The sequence below is a fragment of the Chelonoidis abingdonii genome, chromosome 25 (assembly GCF_003597395.2).
Source record: "Chelonoidis abingdonii isolate Lonesome George chromosome 25, CheloAbing_2.0, whole genome shotgun sequence".
Taxonomy (NCBI): Eukaryota; Metazoa; Chordata; order Testudines; family Testudinidae; genus Chelonoidis; species Chelonoidis abingdonii.
In genome coordinates, this window is record NC_133793.1 from 5217081 (window position 1) to 5241599 (window position 24519).

Genomic DNA, 24519 nt, shown 5'->3' on the forward strand with positions numbered 1-24519 from the left:
CAACTTCAGAATCTGTGCTCCCTGCTTATGCTAAGAAACCATCATCGTTTTGTTGATTTATTAACCCCTGAGAAATTACTGCCAGCTCTTGGACAGGTTTATGGCCACACATGGCCAGCATTCTCTGCCTGGTTTTCTTTCTATTTTTTTTTAAAACTTTTCCTCCTTTCCCAGCCTGCTATTTCATGCTGACACTGAGCCTGATTAGAACAGTGTTTTATTGTTCTAAATAAGTTTTGCCCTTTTCTCTTTCAAACACCTATCAAAGTCAGAACTTTATGATGTGTCAGAGCAGCTAAATAAATAAGATAAAGAACTGGGTCTTGTTCAGCTCCTGTGCTTTGTGTTTGCAACACCCAGTGCTGCGCTGAAGTAAATTTAATCACCACCATTGTGCTGAGCCCCTGCTGAGAAAAGACCCTTGCAGCTATCGGGCTTCAGTGGTAGGATTGTGTCAATGTTCAGTCTGGTCTCCCTTGTGCAGCGACTGCTGCATCACTGAAATGCTGCTGAATCTTCCCCTGTTGAAGGCGGAATTCTGTAATGATCTTAGCAAGAGTTTCCATTTGCAAAACCTGTGTCTGCCGCTCTGATTTCCAAGAGTGGTTTCAGGGTGTTAGCCGGAGTGAATGGCTCTGTGTTCTTGACATTCAGTCTGAAATGTGTAGTTTCTCTGTTCAAACCCCAGCAAGGCTATCTTGGCCTTTCATCAGTCCGAGAGAACGATTGAGTTATGTGCAGTTTACTGTAGCGGGGTTTTTTATATAAAACCTTAAGAAGTGCAAGATTCCCCCTGTAAGCAGGATGGCTTGTACCAGTTGCTCCCAAACTTGCCTTCTGCTGGGGGGCTACGTTTGTTTTTCTCTTTTGAATCAAGACTCCTTAGCTCTAGAGAACATAAAACATAGAGGGCCATGTCAGCTGGTGTCAATTGACTTCAATGGAGCTCTGGTGATACACACCCGCTGAAGATGTGGCTGAATATCCCCCCATTAGCACCCAGTCCTGTAAGGTGCTGAGCTCTAGCCACAGATGCTGCACACCCTCAATGCTCATTGACTTCACTATGTGTTGGAGGTAGCAGGAGCAAGCCCCTAAGGTATTTAAATAACCATTCTGCCCACATTTTCCATTCAGCCCTTTCTTTAGCAAGAACTCAGCTACACCACGAGGAAGGGAGTACAAAGCAATTGGCATGTCCTGCAGTACTTCTAAATATGATGCTTCAGGAGCCACATACTTAGGCGCAGTAAGAGGTGGTTAAGTACAGTTTGGGGTGGTGGTTTTGCCGAGGAGTCACTGTGCAAACTGGGTGTTAGCACTATTCATATCACTGCAAATGCTCCCTTTCCAGATTCTTAAACACAATCACCAATCACTGTCTATTTTTGCATAGAAGCTGCCCGTGAGTAATGGTTACCATAGTCCAACAATCTCCCCTTCCCATGCAGGTCACAGAGGAAAGTCAATTTAACTGTAAGAGAAGTAGTGATTTTGAAATAAATCTGTATAGGCTGAGATTTCTAAAGCCACTGAAGGGATTCCCTTGGGAATCACTGGGTTGCACTGTTTTTATTACAAACGAGAGGAAATGACCATCCCAGTCTCCAAGGTGGTTTTGAAAATCTCATCCCTGTTATATAAGGGGTGTATGTGTGTGTACGCATGTGCGTACATGCACACTCTCACTTGGACTGCTCACGTGAATAGGCAAAGTGGGATTAAGCACTAAATACACAGGGCCTGCCTCAGATGTGATTTACACCATTAATTGGAACTAACCCCTTGAAGAAATGGAGCGACTCCGTCATGAAACGCTGTGTGTAAGCAAGAAAAGAATCAGGCACACAAGGTGTGAGAGACAGTCCTGTCTGCAGGGGGCTAATCACGCTCTGCAAATCCACCAACGCTGTTCCAAGCAGATTGGAAAAGGTTCTCCATCCGAAATCTTGCCACTAGAGAGGCAGCATGATGCAGTGAGTAAAACCTAGTTGTGGTACTCAGGAAGCCTGGGGTCTGTTCCCTGTCTGCCACTCATCTGCTGTCATGCAAATAACTACTACTAATAATCCCCATCCCTGCTCTCAGATCCACTCTCTAAAACACCAGATGTCCGGCAGTTCTGGCCCAGGTCGTGGCTGATTTATGGTTGGGTAGCTTTGCCCACTGACGGGTTTAGGAGCATGGTGTTGCCCCCTGGGTACACATGGCTGGAGAACCCTAGTCCCTGTATTGGAGCATGGGGTGTGGTTTCTCATAGACTCATAGACTCATAGGTCAGAAGGGACCAATATGATCATCTAGTCTGACCTCCTGCACAAAGCAGGCCACAGAACCCTACCCATCCACTTCTATAACAAACCCCTAACCTATGTCCGAGTTATTGAAGTCTTCAAATTGTGGTTTGAAGACCTCAAGCTGCAGAGAATCCACCAGCAAGTGACCCATGCCCCACGCTGCAGAGGAAGGCGAAAAACCTCCAGGGCCTCTGCCAATCTGCCCAGGAGGAAAATTCCTTCCCGACCCCAAATAAAGCGATCAGCTAAACCCTGAGCATGTGGGCAAGACTCACCAGCCAGCGCTCAGGAAAGAATTCTCTGCAGTAACTCAGATCCCATCCCATCCCATCCAACATCCCATCACCGACCATTGGGCAGACTTATCTCAGCACACCTGGCTGAGAACTGGGTACCAAAAGCCTCTGATTGTTTCTGCCCAGCCCTGAAGCACTAAGCAGGGTTTACTGTTAACATGATGGAGATGAAAAGTTTAGGACAGGATCCACAGATTCCTAATGTGCACATTGGGCTGAGTCCAGGCTTTTGGGCTGGATCCATCTATAATCAGAACCACTGTCTTGTCTAGCTGCTCTCTCTGTCATCTCATGTATTTGTTGAGACCAGTCACTGCAGCCCCTCAGTGCTGGCTTCTTCCCTGTTGACACTGTGCAAAGGAAATGGAATTCAAATCTTGCCTGTGTCTTGAACCTTCTGGGCTAATGGGAGCTGGGAGCTATAGTCAGAATCTGGATCAGCCTCTGACTCTCAGATCACTCCTGAATCATCCTCTGGGGCTGAGGAGCAGATCAGCATAGTTGGACACAAGAGTGACCCGTGCATCCATCTCTGCTCAGCTGGAGGGAGGAGGTTCACAGCCGGGGAAGGAAGGGAGGGGAGGCGAAGGGGGGCAAGGGATCCAGGAAGGTTTTGTTAATTGTATTCGTGTTTCTCTTTGTTTTTAATGATGTGCAGTCCCATGCGGAGGAAATATCACCACCCAGAATGGCACGGTCTACTCCCCGGGCTTCCCCAACCAGTACCCCAATTCCCAGGACTGCACCTGGCTCATAACAGTGCCTGCCGGGTATGGGATTCATCTCAACTTTACACTGCTGCAAATGGAGCCCTACAATGACTTCATCACCATCTGGTGGGTGCCTCGGCGGGCGCACAAGAACTGACTCGATCGGTCAGTTGGCCTGTCTGCCTGATCTGTAGGGACCTGGGCCCTGGTTCAGCAAAGCATTCGCTCATGGGAATAGTTCCATTGCCTTCAACGGTGTTATTCATGTGCTTGAGTGCTTTGCCGGACTGGGCCATTATAAAGCATTGTTGGGGGGGCGGGTAGGGAGAGAAGATGCTTCTGGAGGTGTTTGGAATATAGCTAGGAGTGATGGGAATTTGGCCTAGTAAGTATCAGCTCAGCGTCTGATAGGCCTTTTCTCCATAGAGTCATGTGCTGTGCTGGCTTAGGGGAATGGACAAGGTGAGCTGACAGGTCGTCTCCAAACTTAGCTTCTGTGATCTTAACCTAAAACTTAGGCTGGATTTCAAATGAAAAGTCCCCAGAGGAAATGAGACTGACCATGGGCTCATTTCCTAAAGGAACTGGTGGAAACCCCCTTCATTTGAGACAGGACAAAGATCTGTAGATGGATCTTTAGCCGATGTACATTGGCCGTAGCTCCAATGACTTTGAGTTTTCACTATCCTTTTCCCATTGACGTCATTGGAGTTATGCCGTTTACAGCAACCAAAGATTTGGCGCCTGGAGGATAAATACTGTCTAGGGACTGAGTGGCAATGAGTTTTTCCGAGCTCCAATTCTGTGATCACCGCCTGTTCAAAAACAGAGAAATCAAACCCATGCTGTGCACAGATTAAACAAACGCCGCCCTCGTGCGGCCAGTCTGACCCAATTACTCTCTCTAGATGCTGCATCTCTGCTGGGGGCAAATGCAGGACATCATCCCAGCTGAGACTGGACATTGTTAGGTTACAGGTCCCTGCTCCACCTGCTGGCTTCTCTCCTCAGCCCGGCCCTTCATGTCTGAAATGCTCTGCTGAAGGGAATAAGAGAAAACCTCTTGACAGAGGATACTTTTATGAATGGCAAATGGGGTCGTTACCGCAAGCTGAATTTAGATGAAATAAATCTGATTCAAACTAGCATAATAGGAATTATCTTTTGCTTCAGATTTCCCCAGCAGACGTTCTCCCAGGCTTGTTTATTCCTTTGCAGAACGACTTTGTGGTACTAGATAGATATAGAAAGGGGGAAATACTAGATTTGCTGATGTCCTCTTTAGATTTTGCTTTGTCATCAGGCATAAGTAGCTGTGCAATCCAAAGTGAAATCACAGAACGCTTTCACTCAGAGCGAGGGCACAGCATGGCCTCAGGAATTGAGAGATGGTTTCAAACACAAGCTTCCAGAGATCAGGAGCCAGGTCTTTAGCTGGTGTAAATGGGCGTAGCTCCACCAAAGACAGTGTAGCTAGGCTGCTTTACATCAGCTGAGAATTTGGCTCCAGGAGCATGGCAGGGTAGGATCTTCATCTCCTCTTAGGATAGGGAAGGAGAAGTCATGCCTGGCACATCAATAACTCCACCCACATCGGTCCATCGAGGGGGGCACATAGGGCCAAACTCCCTAAAGAGCTCAGAGCTACATTTTCAAGTGCTCAGTGCCCACTGTTGGAGCTGGCCATTCAAAGGAGCTCAGCATCCACTGTGCACCAAAGTGCAGAGCTCTTTGGAACATCTGGCCTTAATTCTCCAAAGGCAGGTGATGAAAGTTCAGAAAGCTGAGATGAACCCTCTCTTCAGAAGCAGATTACTGGTTACATCTGGAGTCTCTATTGCCTGCAATTATATGGGCCAACCTGGGGAGAATCCACTTGTAGTTATTGACTGCCAAAGGAGTAATGGGAAACCTAATGTCGCAGATTGGGGTGGTAAAAATAAAGATAGGGCAGGAAAGAACAGGAGGTTGTGTGTATGTGTGCATTGGCGTGCCAAGAGGCCGATCCCAACCTGGGATAACAGGGAAAGGTGGAATGTGGTTGTGTTCTTTCTGACTTGTGCTTTCAGGGATGGACCACAGCAAACAGCCCCACAGCTGGGCATGTTCACGGGGAACTCAGTGAAGAAATCTGCCCAAAGCTCCTCCAACCAGATCTTGATGAAATTCCACAGTGATGCAGCCAATGGAGGGATCTTTGCTATCTATTTCTATGGTCTGTATTGCTCATTGAGCAGCCTGTGTTTTAACCTCTTGCCCCACGATTTTGTTGCATGTAGAGAGGTCTGAGCCAGTTGTGGGTCATCAGGAGGAGGAATAATGCTCATAAAATGGATATATTTAGAGTGCAAGATACAGAAAATACCCTGCTGCTTGAAGCACCATCTCTCAGATGAGACCTATCATGAAGGGTCTGGCTCTCAGAGAATTGGGACCTGAAGTGTCTGTGCAATTTTGCACGTGCAAATGCCTGCCTTTCACACACACTTATAATTTCACGTGCAAAGTAGGCATGCACATGCCATGCAGAAGCAGAACTATATCAGCAACTTCCTGATAATCAGAACACAAATCAAACTCCTGCAAACTAGCAACTGTGAAAGATCCTATGGCATATCTCACAAGGTGACAGCTATTAATACTGCTCTCCTTGGCAAATTCTATTTCATGTCAATCCATTTTGTTCCCTAACACTCCCACTGCTTGCAATTTCAGTTGGATATGGTGGTATTCTTCCAATCCCATGCTAAACTGTTTGAGTAGCCTTGCTGTGCTCTGTTAAACCACAGTCACATTCCAGCCCAGAGATGGCTTCATTTCCCAGTGAGAGAAATTATTCCTTAAATTATTCGGAGATTCTTTGGTCTGAGTGAGTCACATGCTCGAGAAATGTTAGATATGATATTGTAAATAAGAGCATTTTCACCCCACCACTAAACAAGAGTCCAACTTTAAATTGGATTAGCAAACAAGAACCTATGACAATTCTGGGATTTCGGAAAAGGTGAAAATGACCTTCCACTCATCACAATAATTCACTTGGAACAACTACAACGAAGTCTAATATCAGTTACATGCCAGTCTGTACAGAACACCAAATGTTATGTCCAGTAATGGAAAGGCCAGTATTACATGGCCAGGCTAAGTTTAAAGAATCTTTGTTAGGCTTCTGGGGGAATTGCTTGATTACTGCAAAACACGGGATGTATGTATAACAGTTATGCACAAAACAAAACCCCCACAGAAAATCTGACAAAGGAAGGGAACAGTACATAAATCCTACTGCAAGTCAATTGACGCTTCTTTTACTGGGAGTTGGAGACCAGAGTTACTACAGTGAAAGCCCACCAGAATATATTTGTATTCAAGCTTTATATTAAAGTTATTTTTCTGAATGTTCTTTATGATCTAAAGAGAAGTACTGTGTAAGAGTCAGGTATTGTTATTAAATGATTGAGACACAAGTCCTGCATCTCGGCAGGGAGTTAGACTAGATGACCCTTGCAGTCCCTTCCAACCCTATAATTCTATAAAGGACTAGTAAGTGATTAATAAGATGTCATAAGCATTTGAGCCCTGCATCCGACCTGAACCCACCCTAACCCAACTATAAGTGTTGGGTGCGAGTTGGTTGGGAAAACAACCAGACCCGCTCGGGTCAGCTCAGCTCTTTTCCTGCTGCCCGTGGGGTTGATGTGGGGGCACTGTGTGTGTGCATGTGCAGGGTGAGTGTGCCAAGGAGTCCCAACACTGCTCACTTTGCAGCCCACGCACAGCACAGCAGGGGGCAGCAGCCAGCAGGAGCAGGGCTTGCAGGGGAGGACAGCCGACCCCATGGGCAGTAGGCAGCCATGGCGCTGACCCAGGTTCAGGGACCAGAGTCAGGGGTCGGTCAGGTTGGAAAATGACTCTACCCTCTCGGATCAGGTTGGGTGGGCTTGGTCCAGGTCAGGCCTAATAATTAGGCCCAAGCAGACATCTAAGGAGCATGTTATAGTCATGAGTAGTATGTATATAAGCACCTCAGCAATTAAATGGTTATAAGCAGGCTTGGCAGGATCAGACTTTTATTGGTAAATGTCACTAAATGTTGATTTCACAGTACACAGATGAAAAAATATTTTGATAATAATTGAAGGTTACAGTTGGGCAAAATAAGAAAAATCCCACTCAAGAACTTATTAGAGTTTGCTTTAAGGATATTTGCTTTGTATATTTTGCCATGTGATGTTGGCTGTTTGTGTTGTAATGGTTGTAAAGCATTAACTCCTTGAATCTCAGCATCTGCTGTCCTTAAATAACTAGTGTCTAGCCCCACATCATCTGAACCCTTCATAATTTCCCACAATTGCAAAAATTTAAATTGATACAAATCAGAAGAAAATCTTAATGCCCATATTGCACAATAGTGAATATTTAAATTGATACAAATCAAACTGTGCAAAGCCTAGTTATAAACTGTGGTTGTGAGCAACCTGTTGCTCTCTTGTACTCAGGAGCCATTGCTTAACCATCTATTAAAGCATCTATTCCTGGTTTATTAACCCCTTTATAGAATACGTAGAAATGGAACCTCAGTATAAACTGTGGCTAAAAACTTCATTGATTGAGCTGGTTGAAAAATGTAAAAAAAAGTGCACAAATTTCATCCATTATTTTTTCATTGAAATTTAAGATTTCAGTGAGAAATTTTCATTTTTTTAAAACATTACCTATCAGAAATCATCTGCATCTCTGTTAATTAATGTTAAGTTGAGTTACATATCCCACCAAAGCTAACCAGAAAACAACCAGGAAATAAGCAGCTGAATCATCCGATATTTATTCCACTCATATGATCCCCATTTCAGCCTTAGGCACCTTCCTTCTACCAGCTCATGCCTTCACCCTCATCCTGAGCAACCAACTTCCGCAAAGTATTTAAAGATTGATTGCCGGCTGTTTAGCCCTCCCCAAATCATTCCATTCCAGTGGTAATCTTCATCCTGGTGTGGCAGGGAGGCACACAGCCTGGGTTCTGTTTAATGCTCTGCAGCCGTCTCTCTTGGGGACCGAATACTATTACTGTTAATGCTTTCTCTGTGCTTACACCATGATAAAAAGACATAGGGTCAGACTCTGTTCTGTTCTGCTCAAGCTTTGTATACTTCAGTGGCAGAAAATGTATGCGCAGGTGGCTCCCTGGTTGACCAAAGTGGGTGGATTCATAGACAGTGCCAACCATATTCCAGTATAAGTCCACTAAATTCCATAGAGTTTCCTCTGGATCTGCCACAATGCAACTGAGATCAAAAGTTTTCTCTTTGTGCATGCACAGGCTTTCTTAGATCGGGCACGCAAGACATCCCATTACATATCTTCCCCAATGCAATGATGAGCATCATCCACTTACAGGAACCACCCTCCATTTAACACCTACAGGGAAGCATCTCCTAGAGAAGGAGTGGTTCAGGGAGGCTGAAAGGTTGGCAGCATCCCTTGAAACTTGATGATGTCACACCTATTATTAAATGCTTATTTCAGGCAGCAGCCCAAGAACCTGATGTGTGAAAGTGATGAGAAAGGGTGTTTATGGCACAGTAACTCAAGGATGGGTCTCAGTGGTGTTTCAAAGACAAAGGCTTCGCTTTGTTGTGGTGCAGGCACATCAGGGTGCTTTCAGAGGAAGGTGTATCAGTGCGGTGTTATCCAGATGCTGAAACCTTCTTAATCATGGCCCTGTATTGAAATGTAGCCCATTAAGGAATAGAGATTGATGCTCCAATTGCTGGGTTATCATTCCACTTAAATAGATGCTCTCAAGCATTTTAAAATAGCATTTAATTTACATTTTGTCTGGGTTGTTTTTTATTCTCCACTGTCAAACATCCATTTTAAAGCTTGCAAATAGCATTTCTCTTTCTCTCTCCTAGGTGTGTTGTTTGCATTTCCACCTGGGGGTTATATATATATATTCCACAATCAACGGGATTAATTCAGCCTTGGACTCTGGAATCTTTATCCCACTGTGACATAAAAGAGAGGAAATTATTCTCTCTTTTACGGTTGCACCTAGATTTGAGATCAGGGCTTCCTCCTGCTTGGTGCTGTGCATACCTAGTGAGAGGCAGTCCCTGCCCCAAAGTGTTCACAGTCTGTATAGAGAAGACAGAGGCTGGGAGGGAAAACAGAGGCAAAGAAATTTGCCCATGGTCACACAGAAGGTCAGTGGCTGTGCTGGGATTAAACCTGGGATTTTTGAGTTCCACCACGGTGCCATCTCCTTAAAGGGGACCGCTGAGAGAAAATGCTAAGTACCCAGACTTGGAAAATCAGGCCCCTTTATGGTGAGCTCCGCAAAATAGAATAATCAATCACTGTTGAAAATCTTGGCCTAAAGCCCAGTCTGCCACTTAGGGTGTGTCTACGCTGCGAACACGGGGTGTGATTGCAGCTCTCTGAACACACCTGAGCTAGCTTTAATGGCACTGGCTCGGGTCCTGGAGCAGTGAAGTAGCTGCAAGCACATACACTGCAGTGTGGGCTCACCTTCCAAGTTAAGCACCCAGGATTCCAGGCTTCCACCACTTCCCTGCTCTGGTGCCCAAGTTAGCTGGATTAAAGGTAGCTCAGGTATGTCCACATGAGCCGTAATCACACTCCTCGATTGCAGTACAGACATACCACTAGCATGGAATTTTATTTAAATAAAAATAAATCTTTGCAGAGATGCTTCTACCGTTAAAGCAGTTGTCCAACCTTTGCTCTTTCTTCTGGGGCTTTTCCTCTTTCTCCTTGTTTTCTGTTGGCCATAATAAAGCACCTGTTGTTTATCCAGAGGCAGAGTGTCCAGAGGAGCAAAGGTTCAGAGTCTTCAAGCAAGTGTTTATTTCTGGGAGCTTGACAAAATGGCTGATGGGAAATTCACTCCAGTTTCCTCCCCCTCCTTCCCTTTTATTCCTCCACGACCAAAGAAGCTTTGCAGGAGAAGTGACAGGTTCGGCAGTTAAACTGCCCAGATCTCTGGAACATGCATTGTTCTCCTGCTCATTAGCTCATCATTTCACTGTAACTTTTTGGTATGTTGCAAAGAACTTGTATAGAAGGCATCTCTCAGAATTACAGATCTGACAGTTCCCTTTGATCTCCTCTGTTCAAGCTTAGCTCATTAGGATGATGTCAGGATATTTTTTTCTTTTGTAAATGTTGGGCCATACACTGCCCTTAGGCGATGCATGGGTAAAAATAAATCACCCTCTTCATCCAACTCTTTCCAAACATTTCATAAACATTAATTGAGCCTCACAACCTCTCTGATGAAGTAGGAAAGGTTATTGTACCCCAAACTTATAGATGGGGAAACTGAGGCACAGAGAGAGGTGAGTAGGTGTCTAAAGTTAAGCAACTAAATCCTAATTTAGGCACGTAAATACATTACAATAAAGTCTTAAGAACATTGTTCTTCTGCTGCTGTTTCCACTAGCTTTGTAGAGTTAGTGAAAATTAGCTCCTCTTTAGTGGGTGGATCATCTACATCTGGGCTTAGCAGGCTAACCCCAGTTGCAAAGAAGTATATGGTGGCCCAGACTCGGTGGGAGGGGTATGATAGAATAAGACTGACCTCAGAAAATGCTTTCCAAAAAGAGTTACTCAGATCCAAAAGCAGATGTTTTAACCACGTTCACATCCCTTGTGTGTTAATCTCCATAGGGATTAGAGTGTGAAGCCATTATGAGCTCATCTGTTGGTGAGCAGCAAATTATTTTGCTCAAGTTCTAGAATATTTTCTGACAGTTCATTTCAGGCTGTATGTTCAGTTGTAAAATTTGCTCTTTGTTGTGTTTTGCCAGGCTCATAAGTCAAACGGTATTGGTTTTATTCCCTGACTGGATAGCTTCTTTATTTCACCAACACAGCACCAGCTGAGAAATGTATAATTAAACACCTGGTTCAAACCTGCACTATTGTTTTTACATCGCATACCAGGGAAGTTACACTGTGCACTGCAACCTGCATCTTCGTTTTAATATTCTCAATTGGAAGTTCAAACCAGCTGCATCCCAGGAATTATTTGCAGAATAAAATAATGAATAATTCCAAGTGACAAATGAGTATGAATTTTGCAATCTCAGTTCAAGGACAGGGACCAAAGATGAAATTCTCAGAATAATTGTTCATTATGAATTATTCACTTGGCTGCAGAGGAGAACAAGATTTCCATCTATCCTGGTTATTCCTAGATTGACCTAATTCGATTGAGGTTGTCCGGTCTCTTCCACTTAGTATCCCAGACGCTGTGGATGATCCCATCACCTCCACACACGAGTCACTGAGTAAACACCAGTCACTCTTCATCTGTTCTTGAACTAAGCCCTTTACTCTTTCATACAAATACAGAACTTTCTTCCCAGTGACTTTGGGCATGGAAGCTTTGTAGTGTGCTATAGATGGCATTCTAGGAAGACCAAGACTGCTGAGGAAGATGTTCTTGTGAACAAATTGCCGCAGCCCAGCACCCTATAGGGTTTCTTGTAGTCTTCTTTTTACTCTCCTTCCATTTACCTGCCTCCTGGGAGGAGAAGTGTTGCATAGTGTGCTGTCCATGGTGCTGATTCTCAATACAGACACTATCCCAAGGACCTGAGAGAGACAAGGTGGGCGAGGCGTCTTCTGCAATCATAGGACAATGGTGAGTTAGTAGACAGCAGGGTGTTTTAGAAATTGTTGTAATAGGCATAAAACAAGTCCATGTTTTTTTAGTGTCCTGCTGCCTATTAACTCTCCATTGTCCTGTGACTGGAGAGGTATTAACTGCCCACTTCATTTTAAGTGGTCTCCTACAATATGTGTGAAATTCTTATGCTTAACAATCTGTCCCACCTTATGTTTAGCTTGGGCATTCTGGTTACCTTCTCCAGACCTGAGGAAGAGTTCTGTGAAGCTCATACGCTTGTCTTTTCCACCAACAGAGGTGGGTCCAACAAAATATATTACCTCACCCTCCTTGCCTCTCTCATGTCCTGGGATTAACATGGCTACAACAACACTAATAATACTGGGGGGTGTCTTGCATCTCCTCACCTGCCCTTTCTCAGAAGCCAGGTTGGACTTATGTTGGCATCCATTGGGTATTTCAGCACTGGCTTTGGCTGTGGCAGGCACTGAACAAAGCTGGGATAATGTAGGGAGCCTGAGCCAGAACTGTACGGTCCTGATAGTGGGGGTTCACATACTGAGGAAGGACAGAATCGATATTTTCATAAGGTGTTAAGTGTAAACTAAGGCTCAGCCATGGCTCTAGCAAGAGAGAGGGAGGATGGTCCAGGGGTTACGGGGCTAGCCTGGAACTAGGGGGACATGGGCCCTGCTGCAATCTTTCTGTGGGACCTTCCACTAAATTTAGCATCTCTGTGCCTCAGTTCCCTATCTGTACAATGGGGACAATAGCACTGCCCTGCCTGTCAGAGGTGCTGTGAGGATGGAAGATTGTGAGTTGCTCAGGGTAATGGTGGGACCAGATAAGTAACTGAGATTGATACTGCTAGGTTCTCCACCCTTTTTGCATGCCGCAGGGTGGCAGTTTATTTCAGAGAAGCAGATCCTTGTACCACACTGAGTGGTGGTTAGGCATATGTGAGCCTTGTCCCGACAAGTCACATCCCGTTGGAAGCAATTCCATGCCCTGACGTTTGCTGTTTTTCTTTCTTTTCAGCCTATCAGCTCTTCAAATGCCACCCTCCGACCATTGTTCCCAATGCCGAAATCATCACTGAGAATGAAGAATTTAACATAGGTATCTTCTCCCCACACCCATCCCCATAGGATAGGCTGCATCAGAACAGATGAGAGCTCACTGTAGCTGGTATCTTGGCTCCAGTGCTATGTGCTTCAGAGGAACCCATCTAATTCTGCACTAGTCAGTATGGGAGGTTGGAGGGCTTGCCCCAGTTTGGTAACTGGCTTATGCACCAAATCAGCTGGTTTTGATAGTCTTTTATCCTCAGTAGTGTAACTGCAAGGACATGTCTCCTATGAAAGCCCAGTCCGTGTTCAGAAATGTACAGAGCTATTTGCCTCAGTCACATCCTGCCGCATTAAGACGTTGCAGGCGATTAAAGTGTGTAGCAGGCCATGAGGCTTCAAACAAAAGCTTTCCTCCGTATTTTTGAATTTTCAGTGTTGTGTCTGTGTTTAAAGTATGTCCACAGCCAGAAAAGTCGCCATGATCAAAAGCTACCTTGCTCACTGTATCTGCTCCTTCTAGGCCAAATCCTCAGCTCATGTAAATCAGCATAGCTCCACTGAAATCAGTGGACTGACACTGATTTACACCCATTCAGAATATGACCCGCATGTGCCACATTTTACTTGTATAGCCATATATTATCTATCTAGTTATACTCCACATATTATCCCCATATATCTATGGGGGGATCCAGCTGGATTTGTGTCTGTCTTGTGCATTATCAACACCATGCCAGCTAAGTTCTGGTTGCAGGACCCACACTGATGTAAGAACCAGGAGGTGGGTTCTCAGATCCTGAGGGACTGTGCAGCCGATGTGCAGTGGACCTGCGAATCACTGAAGCCCTTAAAAGGTGGTTGAAGTGGGTGTTAAGTAGAGCTGCATGTGGGTGAATTTTCCCCCTGTGGATTGGTATTCTGTGGCTATAGAATAGGTGAGTTGTGCAATTGATGCACTGGGTCCCATTCAGTCAACCCCTTTGAGCAATCTCCTGAAATAGCAGCTACAGTGGAAATGAAATGGTACCTAAGCCTGGTACTGGCCACTCTGAATAGGGGTGAATTTCATCCTTGATAAACCAAACCTTCTCCCCAGCTGAGGGCGTTTGTCTTTTTCTCCAGGTGACATTGTGAGGTATCAGTGCCTCCCCGGCTTCACCCTGAGCGGAACTGAAATCCTGACATGCAAGCAGGGGACTCATCTCCAGTTCGGAGGGCCACCCCCCACCTGCGAAGGTAACTGTCCTGGGTCCCAACACATTAGCAAAGCTTTTCTCCCTGAAAGACCATGGTGCAGGGAGCGCAGCTCTTCTACTGCCATAGGACTCGGTCTAGCCAGCTGCAGGTACTGAGCAAAGCAGAGCGAATAGTAAAAAAATTATCAGTTAATTTATGACAGTATCTGTCTGAGAAATGATTTGAGAAATTGTATGTAGTCAGTTGCAGCCCCTGCTGATTGCCATGGGAGCTGACGGCTATCAACCCCTCCTGGTAGAATTTGTCTAGCATTGGGTAGTGCTGTGTTATGCCTTGAGGCACCAGCAGAGGAAAGCAGTTGAGCACATGCTTAATTTTAAGCATAAGTGTAAGTACTTCCCCGAGTCACAGCCCGAACGGAGCCTTTCCGGGCACTGTTCTGACACAGCAGACACCTGGTTACATCCATGAAGGCATTAAAACAACAATCCAAACATCCTTATCCTTGGAGAGACAAAGATCCCTCTCTGACCATTTGCCAGTGATACATGAACCCTGTAGCACCAAGGAACTGACTTCAGCTAAGTACAGTCCTCCTGAGGGCAGAGTCTGTGAGGCGCAGCTTCTGGATTAGTACTACACAGTGCATTAAAGGAGAGAAAATTGAACACCCTGAGTGTGATGCATAACACCCCTTCCTGTTACTCAGGAGGAATGCCAAAGATGCAAGCCTGTTATCTTAGTTATCCTATCTCTTCCTATTGAGAGGTTTTTTTCCACTTCAGCCATGGTTATCTCTTCATCTTCTTTTCACCATCTAGGCATTTTTGCTGTATAATGGGAGATTTTTCTGTAGCTTTGTCTCTCTCTAATAGTGTGAGAACGGGGTGGGAGGGGCGGTCATTTGGTTATTAACTGGTGGTGGTTAGCCTGCGAGCCAAGAGATTGTTTAAATGATATCTGGTCACCAATTTACAGAGGTAAAAAAATTCATTAATGGGCTTAAGGATTTGGAAAGAATCCACTGTCCCTTCTATAGCTCCTGCTGTTTTCTGTAATCCCAAGTATAGCGTTCAATACAGCATTTAATTTCTGATGGATGGATGTACTGAAAAATAAAGATCCTCTTATGGCTTTGTATTTTGGTGTCTCTTGGGTTAGGCTTTTTGGTCTGTTTTTGCACCAAACTTTTATTCAACACTTGCTTCTGGTATAAACACTTCTGCGATTGTGTGAGATCTAGGGATTAGAGCAAGCAGCTAGGGCTGACTAGGGTTCTAGTCTAACTGACTTGCTTAGTAATCTTGAGCAAGTCTCACAAGATCTATGTCTCAGTTTACCAGTCAGTAAAATGGGGATAATAAAGTTTGCTCGGTCTTGGAGGGAATATTCTGAGGCTCAATAAGAGAATGGTTGCACAGTGCTTTAAGATTGTCAGTCAAAAGGTAAGGCCCTGATCCATCCCTGCGTTACTCCGGTTTTATACCCACGCAGCTCCCATGGATTTTGACAGTTTCCTCACACAAAGCTGGAGTGACAGAGACCCAGCTCATGCAAAGTGCTGTTTTTTCCTTGACTTCAGCTAGAGTTGCTGGGTGCTCAGCACTCTTAAAAAGCAGCCCACTTAGTGAGGAGCCAAAATCAGGATTTAAGTCTGGAATTTTCCAAGGATCCCAAGAGAGTTCCTAGATCCTAATAAAGGTCAGCTGAAGTTGGGAGCCTTGTCACCTTAAACCACTTTGGAAATTTCAACCTAACTCTAAGATCCTGCATTTTAAAACCTCAGCTTTCCTTTCTTCCCATCATTTTCTTCTGGCCCCTGAAACGAGGTCTCATTTTCTGGGTTTGGTTTAGTGCACTGCCTGATGAATGAGGTTCTGACGGACTCCACCGGCGTGATCCTCAGCCAGAGTTACCTGGGGCGTTACCCCCATTTCCAGACCTGCTCCTGGGTGATCAAAGTAGAACCCGGGTACAACATCACCCTCGCCATCGAGTACTTCCTGAGTGAGAAGCAGTATGATGAGTTCGAGATCTTTGATGGTAACTGTCACGTGAATCACATGGACTCTGTCTGTTGGGGGTGGGGGAAAGGACACAACCGTGTAGCAGTGAGCATTGCTGTTAGTCACTAAACCCTGTCTTCCCTGAGCCTAGGAGGTTCTTTCCACCGACACGCCTATCACTGTGTTGTGCTTGGAAAAATCCCTCCTAAGTGGGTATGTCTACACTGCACTTAAACACCTGCAGCTGGCCTGACTTGCGCTCATGGGGCTTGGGCTACAGAGCTGTTTGTAATTGTGGCGTAGACATCATGCTGGAGCCCAGGATCTGGGACCTTCCCCCAGTCACAAGGTCCCAGAGCCCAGTCTCCTATCCAAGTCTACACCACAATTATAATGGCCCTGTAGCACAAGCCCTGCAAGCTGGAGTCAGCTGGCACGGGCCGACCATGGGGGTGTTTAGCTGCAGTGTAGATAGACCCTGAGGGAGCATTTCTACTTGGGAATGCAGCACGGTGAGAAGCTCTAGCTTTCCACTTCACTTCTGGGTGAGGAAGCCATCGCGGTGGGATGGCTCAGCGAAGTTGTTGGGACAGCTGTGCATGGAGAGATGGAAGTAGCTGGAGCATGTGCAAGGCTGAAGAACAATGAGGAAGGTCGCTGGGGAGGATGGGTTGAGACGGGGAATGAACGGATTTTAAAGCAATCCAAAGACATTTCCCTAAACCACACACCAGGCACCTTGCAGGAGAGCCGAGGGTCTCCTGTGTCACAGCTGAGCGGCTCCGTTCTTGCGCTCAGAAATGGAACCTCATGGCTGAACCGAGAGTCCAGACCCCTTGCTCATTGTCTCAGTGAGTGTGCAGAAGGTTGTGTCCCATGAAGGTGAAATCCTGGCCCCATAGAACTCAATGGCAATGTTCAAGAGGAAGTCAGAGCTCCCACAGTATGGCCAAAAGCAGGTCTGGCCATGTGTTCCTTCTGCAAAAATCAGGTCCCGCTGTGTGAGGCTAGGAGTGGCTATCACTGAGTAGAGGTGCTGGGCCCAACCTTCACTTGTCCAATCTTTCCCGAAAGGTCCCGCTGGCCAGAGTCCACTACTGTTGTCTCTAAGTGGGAATTACTCTGCTCCTCTGACTGTAACCAGCACTGGGAACAAGGCGTATCTCCGCTGGTCCTCCGACCATGCATACAACCGAAAGGGCTTTAAAATCCGCTACTCAGGTGAGTTCGTCATAGACACTGGAAACCGGACCCTGAGAATGTGGCCGTTCCTTTGGCTACCTCCCTTTGCTTTTCCTATTTGAGTGTTATTGCTGTATGAGCCAAGCAGGACTGTGTTGGGGGAATGGAGCTGTACAGAGCATTCTAGCGCACCCCAAAGCTTGCCTAGTTTTCAGTTCACTGACGTTTGGGAAACTGGGTCAGTTGGGGGTTTCCAAAGGAAACGTGCTGCTTTTGCCTGCAGTTCACCCTGCATGTTGTATTTCTGATGCCCTCATCCCTGTGATATCTGGGCATCAAACCTTTAGTTGGGGGAGGGGGGAGCAAAAATTCCAGGGAACTGAACCCAGAAAAATGTTACATGATCTCAGTGATCCAAAACTAGTTCCACACAGCTTTCCATAGACGAAATCCGACCCGGCGTTGAGTTGAGTCCCACTGAAGTCCAACGTACAGCATAGGCTTTTTGCAGACTCTTGGCATCGGGGGGAATTTTATCCTGAGGAAGCGCCATCTGTTGTGTGGATCTGAAGCCCTGATTGGACAGCTTCTTCCACCTCTAAGTCCTTAAAACAGCATTTCCCTCACTTTGATCCATTTAAAGATCACTTTGCTGCTGTGTTATTGCAGCCTAATATTGAGGCGACGCTGTCCGGTGCGTAGCTCAGAAGCACAGCACTTGGAACTTGTGTGAGAATCCATTTGGTGCACGAGAAGTGACTCGAGGTGACTTCTTGTATTAAGGCGCCCAAAGGGAAATACTAGGGCTAAAATCCTGCTCCCATTCCAGCCACTGGGGGTTTTGCCATTGCTGTCAGAGGGAACAGGGTGAGTTTTAACATCTCATCCAGCATAAACCAATTACCGGACACTGACTGTTTACTAAGAATTCCTCAAAATTAATGAGCATCTTTTGGAAGCTAGCAAATTTCAATTACTTAATGAAAGCCATAAAACTAGAGTGCGACCCTGAGTGAATGTCATAAATGAATGACATTACTCAGTAAATGAATCAATTAATATTTAATTACCAGACATTACTCCTAATTTCCAGAGCTGAGTAAATCTTGGTGGTTTTGCTCCTCTCAGAGTGGGCTTGTGAACGTTTCCTTTTTGGTTTCTGATCTGGACCTCCACTGAAAACATAAAAACCCAGAGCAAAACTCTCAAGCTTTCTGAGTTTTACTTGTTTTTTATCTCCAAAAGACTTGCAAAATTAAGAGTTTTGCCCAGCTTCCCATACAAGAAAAAGTACTTGAATGATAGCCCCCATCTGACTTACAGGATGGGGGGACTCTGTCCTGGGAAACAGTGAGTCTACAAAAGATTTGGGGGGTAGTGGTGGATAATCAGATAAACATGAGCTCCCACTGTGACCTAGTGGCCAAGAGGGCTAATGTGATCCTTGGATGCATAAACAGGGGAATCTCAAGTGGGACTAGAGGGATTATTTTACCTCTATATTCGGAACTGGTGCGACTGGTGCTGGAATCCTGTGTCCAGTTCTGGTGTCCACAGTTCAGGAAGGACATTGATAAACTGGAGAAGGATCAGAGAAGAACCAGGAGAATTATTAAGGATTAGAAAACCTGCCTTCTAATGATAGACTCATGGAGCTCAATCTATTTATCTTAATGATGGAAGAGTAAGGAGTGACATGATTATAGTACCTACATAGGATACAAATATTTAGCAGAGAAAACATGATCCAATGGCTGGAAGTTGAAGCTAGAGACATTCCGACTGGAAATAAGGCTTACATTTTTAACAATGAGCATAATTAACCATTGGCAGCATCTACTAAGGGTTGTGGTGGATTCTTCATCTCTGACAATCGTTAAATCAAGTTTGGCTGTTTTTCTGAAAGGTTTGCACTAGGAATGGTTTGGGGGCAGATCTCTGGCCTGTTATACAGCAGGTCAGACTAGATGATCCTGGTGGTCCCTTCTGGCCTTCGAATCTCCAAAAGCACAGCAGCGTCTGGATTGTCACCGGCAGCGTTTTCATTGCTTCCTCTAGAATGCTGTGGTGCTTTGTAATACTGGCTCCAGGTCCAGCCCCAGTTTGCTCAAAGGGCGTGTGACCATTAGACCAACCCTGCCTACTTGGAACAGAACCTGAAATCAGCCACGTTCAGATGCTTTCGGTGTTCAAGAATACCCCGCCCCTTGCGCAGAGCACTCTCAAGGCCCCATCCTGAGCAGTGCTGAGCACCCACAATTCTCATTGAATCCAGTGGGAGTTGGAGGCACTCACAACCTCGCAGGGTGAGGTCCTAAATTACTAAGGGCAGAACTGTGAGCTGCATCTCACGGTGCTGTAAGGGCCGTCTCCATGAACGGCTCCCCCATGCAGGTAGGCCGAGCCTGGACTCCATTCCCTCAACATGTCAGCCAGCAGCCCTGAGCTGATGCGAAAGAGGGAAGTCATCTGGCGTAGACCAGTGTAGAACTTTACTTTCTCCTTTGAGCCGGGATGGAAATATGTCTCTGAATTACAGTTCCGTCCCTGGTCTGCTGCTGGAGCAGGATAGCTACGCACTGCCCCTGATGCAAGCCACAATAATGTTACAGTCTGGCCCTAAATATGTCTGGAAATCACTCGCGGAATGGACGGGTTCTTTGCACTGCTATTAATGATGCCTGTTCCTGATTATATGCAGTTGTAACGTTTCCCTCTTTGGCTTTATATTTTTTGCAACCTCTCTCTTTCCTTGTAAGATCTTAAACCAAAGCAAACGCCGTCTAACACCTAAGCACAGAGAGGAGTGTCTCGACATGGCTCCTCTTTTGTTCCATGATATGTATATGTGTGTGTGACATATTTTCCCCCTTCTCCAGCTCCTTACTGCAGCCTCCCTCTGCCCCCTTTCCATGGCTCGATTCTCAGCCATACTGGGCTGCAGCCAGGCAGTGAGATCCTTTTCGGCTGCGACGCGGGCTACCGTCTCATTGGCCACAGCAGTACCACGTGCTCAAGGCACCCTGAAGGCTATTACCACTGGAGTGAAGCGGTTCCTCTGTGCCAAGGTGGGGAGAAGACACGTGAATTCCTGTGGGGACACTCAGTCCCCTGAGCTCCTCAGTCTGAGCTCGGATGAAGAGCTGGCTTGCTTGGGGGCATGGGCTGGGTAGACCTGCACTGCCATGGCCCTTTTCCCCCTGCTTGCTGGGTGCCTCTGGCTGTGGGTAGGGGCAGTGGGGAATGCTCACTCAGGGCAAGCAAGGGGCCAGGAGATGGGGTTGACATTACGGCTTGGGCTAGAGCTTAGGCTCTGAAGCCTTAGGGAAGGGGGCAGGGTTCCAAGCCTGATCACAACATGTACCATTGTGGCAGAACTGGGTCATGGTACAGCCCAGCCTGGAGCGAGGGCTTTCGGGGTTAGGGTGGGGTTTTCAGAAGCACCTACAGAGCATGGGTCTCCTTGACCTGCAGTGGGATTGTGGCTTCAGTGGCAGAATTGTGCTTCCTAACTCCCTTAGGCACATCTGAAAATCCCAGCCTCAGCTAATTGTGTGCTAAGGGGGAGATTTCCAAAGGCACAGATGACAAGTCGGTGCCCCGCTCCCATTGGCTTTCTGTAGGAGCTGGGACATAATGGTCCTTTGTGAATTTCTGTCTTATTGATCATGTGTCTCTAGCACACAGCGCTTTGCACATGCATCAGAGGGGAAAGCTCCCACCAGAACATCACCTGCTGCATCACCATATTCCATCCTTTTTCTTTTAAACCCAGCTGTCTCCTCCCCACTCACTGCTTTTGGTATTTGTACCTGTTTTCAATCCCATGATCAACCCTGCTTTTCTCTGTTGATAAAACACTTCTCTTTATCTGGACGGGGTTTTCCAATAGCTCTGAATGTTTCTTCCTGCAATGTTCCAAGTGAATGTAACGCTGGGGAATCAACATTGTATTGATGGTTCTCGAAGCTGGCCAGAGAACAGGTATCGTGTAGGCAAGATGTTCTTATACTAGTGTTATCCATTACCCTGCGGAGTAGCAGGATAGTTCAGGATGGGATTTTCAAGAGATGCTTAAGAGTTTTAGGAGCATAAGGTACACTTGTGCTCCTCAATTACTTAGGGCCAGATTTTTAAAGGTATTTAGGTGACTAACACCCATTAAAAACCTGGGTGCTAGGCTCTTTTGTAAATCCTGTCTGTTTACACCTTAGCTTCTCTGAAGACTGGGAAAGAAACCCAGATGGCTACATCTTTCAAAATGCAAAACTTTGATGAAAATGGTTGCTGTGTGGGGAAGAATGTCTCTATTTTTTAACCATTTTTTGATAAATAGCATTTCAAGGTGATGTTGTTTGGTTGAAATTTGAAATTTTGACACAAAAAACTCAGGAGTAAAATTTGCAAAAATGTTGCTAACTTCTTTCTTCGTTTTTCAATCAACTGCAGAGGGCAGGAGGGGATATGGACACTCCAGACTGCAAGGGATTGCCCTGGGACCCACCCTCTCCAATTGCAAGGGCTGCTCTGTGTTGGTTGCTCCAAATAACCTTTTAGAGTCTGTACTAACAGACGGTCGAGTGGGGTAAAGCAATCCAAGCCGCGGAAAGCTGTGCTGTTAACAAGAGGCAGATGAGGGATGCGGCTGGGGCAAACAAGAGAATAATCCCAGTCTAAAATACAAACTGGGGTAAGAGCCAGTTAGTTGAATAGAGCAGCTGAATCCGACAGTAGGACACAGTTATATTAGCAGCAGGCTGTCATGGCAACAATAGCTCATGAATCCTGGTGGAATGAGACATTAAACCAAGTGTGAAGAATTTCTATCTGGTACCTGAGAAAGCAGGAATTACTTGCTGAAATCTTTCTAAAGGAAAGCCCCACCATCCTTGTTGCTGCACCAGGGGCTCGTAACACTCCTGAGCCTTTACTAGATTGGCCCCTTGAGTTGCCACTTGCCCTAAAAGGTGATTTATGTTGGGGATCACATTCCTATTAAACCAAACCAAACCACCCTCCAGCCTACATCCTGAAAAGTATTTAGGAGCCTAACTCCCATTGGTTTGAAGGGGAGTTAGGTGCCTAAATACCTTTGAGGATCTATGCCTGCCTTCCTGCAAGATGAGGAATTTTAAAGCACCAGGGAGATTTTACTTGTCCCCCACAATCCAAGAACCAACACACTCTCTCTATGCATGTCCTGCAGCTGCACCAAGTGGGATAGCAACAAGATAGTAAAAGTGGGACAGGGGGCCTTAGTCCCATTCGGCCTCCCTTGGTGATGGCGCTGAAGCTGACTCTGTCAAAGCTCTCCTGAGTTGTGCAGTCCATTAGTTACAGCTACAAGGCCTGGAAGGCAGAAAGCCCCTGTGATGTTATTGAGAGCTTGGCAGCTCAGACCCTGCATGAAGCCTGCTCCTTCCAGAGTCATTCCAGGCATACGGCTGTTTCTAAAGCAGTGGGGGGCTCTCTGCCTGCGAGCAGAATTTCGCTCCAGAGCTGCTTCACCAATAACACCTGCCTGTGCCTGTGGATCGATTTACTGGGTGTGACTCAGCCATGCACCCTGCCCTGTAGGCACCTGGCATGTTCCAGTGAAAGGTTCATGGTAAAGCAGCAGGAGTGCGCAGGGAGATCCAGCAATGATAGGATTAACAGTCTGCCCTTTATTTGGGTTACTTCTTTTATCAATGCACAGCAGGCCAAACTCCTCCTCAGTGTGACTGCACGGGTTCCGTAGAGTTACATCAGGAATGTGTGTGGCCCAGTCTCTTTACAAATATTAGATAGATGAAGTTGGGGGAAAGCTCATCCTTTGAGACTAGTGGGTGGAGTACAGGACTGGGAGTCAGGACTCCTTGGGTCTCTCCTTGTCTCTCTGTAAGACTGTTGGCAAGTCACTTCCCCTCTCTGTGCTGTAGTTTCTCCCCCATTTTTAAAATACAAATCCTATTTCCCCACCATTATCGAGAGCTTTGAGCTCTGTAGTACTAGATAAGTAGCACTAGCTAAGTGCTACCTATTTCCATAATTCACAGTGGTAGCAGCTCCCCCATCTGGCCTTGATGAGATGTGATCAATTACTGGCTTGTATATGGTGCCCAGTACAACTACATGAGCTCCAGCAGACATTTTTTGTTGCTCTCTTTCAGCCAACTGGCAACCTTTTGTTTTTGGCTGTCCTCAGCATCTCTCTTCTCCAGTAGCTAGCATCACACAGCAGGGATATGGGAACTTGTCCCACAACATGGAATAAATTGCTCAGACAATCAGCCATGTCAGGAGGATGGGAACTGGGGTCCCCATAAACACATGGTTTAGTTAACAATGACATTTCCCGTAGCCTCCTTCTGCCAACTCATAATCCTCCATCCCTTTCACCATCCTCTCCAAGTAATCTTTATTGCCTGTTCTGTCGTGGTTGACATTTATGGAACTAGTACAGAACATTCTGCAGGGAGCAATTGTGCATTGGCACAGAGGCGACAATACAAGACGATCTAATGCATCTTTTCTACCTCTGCTGTCTATTTTTAAGCTGCCTTGTTTTTGCAATCACAGCTACATGTTTGCCATCAAAGCATGTGCCCTCTTCCCTAGCACACATTCTTCCTGCAAACACTGCTCTCATACGTTCCCCTTCCCTCTCCAGCAGCTCCCCCTCCTCCATCCTGAGAGTTAGGCTCCGAATGGGTCCTTCAAAGATATATGTTGACTTTGCTTTCCCTGGGAAGAGTTCCAATATTTCATCCTCTTCTCTGACTCCTCTGGGTTGCGGTGCTTGCATTTCAACCTGGGTAATGTACTGCTGGAGCAGATGGCAAGTTTACTGCAATCCCGAAAACCAAGCCTCTGTGCTCTATGCCGGGCCCTGTAAATAGAGACTGAATAATCCCACATTCTGTTCGAGGATGCCAAATTTGCAAGTAGGGGTGTAACGGCCTTCGCCGCGGCTCAGCCCCGGGTCGCAGGGGCTGAGCGAATGGAGTCTGTAGTCCAAGCCCTTAGGTAAGACGGGGCAACGAACAACAGGTTAGGGGCTCTGGCCCTGTGAAGCAGGGCAGAGCAATACGCAGTCTATGGGCTCTGGCCCTTCGGTACAGGGCAG

General features: G+C 46.2%; 1 protein-coding gene across 2 annotated transcripts in view; it reads left to right on the forward strand.

Annotated features, from left to right (window-relative positions):
* Positions 1–24519, forward strand: part of CSMD2 (CUB and Sushi multiple domains 2) — a 562181-nt gene that overhangs the window by 476385 nt on the left and 61277 nt on the right. For both annotated transcript variants that reach the window (XM_032802693.2, XM_032802696.2), the window contains 7 exons: positions 3252–3429; positions 5373–5518; positions 12995–13075; positions 14149–14262; positions 16078–16266; positions 17304–17450; positions 20291–20479. In XM_032802693.2, the coding sequence (XP_032658584.1) occupies positions 3252–3429; positions 5373–5518; positions 12995–13075; positions 14149–14262; positions 16078–16266; positions 17304–17450; positions 20291–20479 (1044 nt within the window). The remainder of the gene's footprint in view (positions 1–3251; positions 3430–5372; positions 5519–12994; positions 13076–14148; positions 14263–16077; positions 16267–17303; positions 17451–20290; positions 20480–24519) is intronic.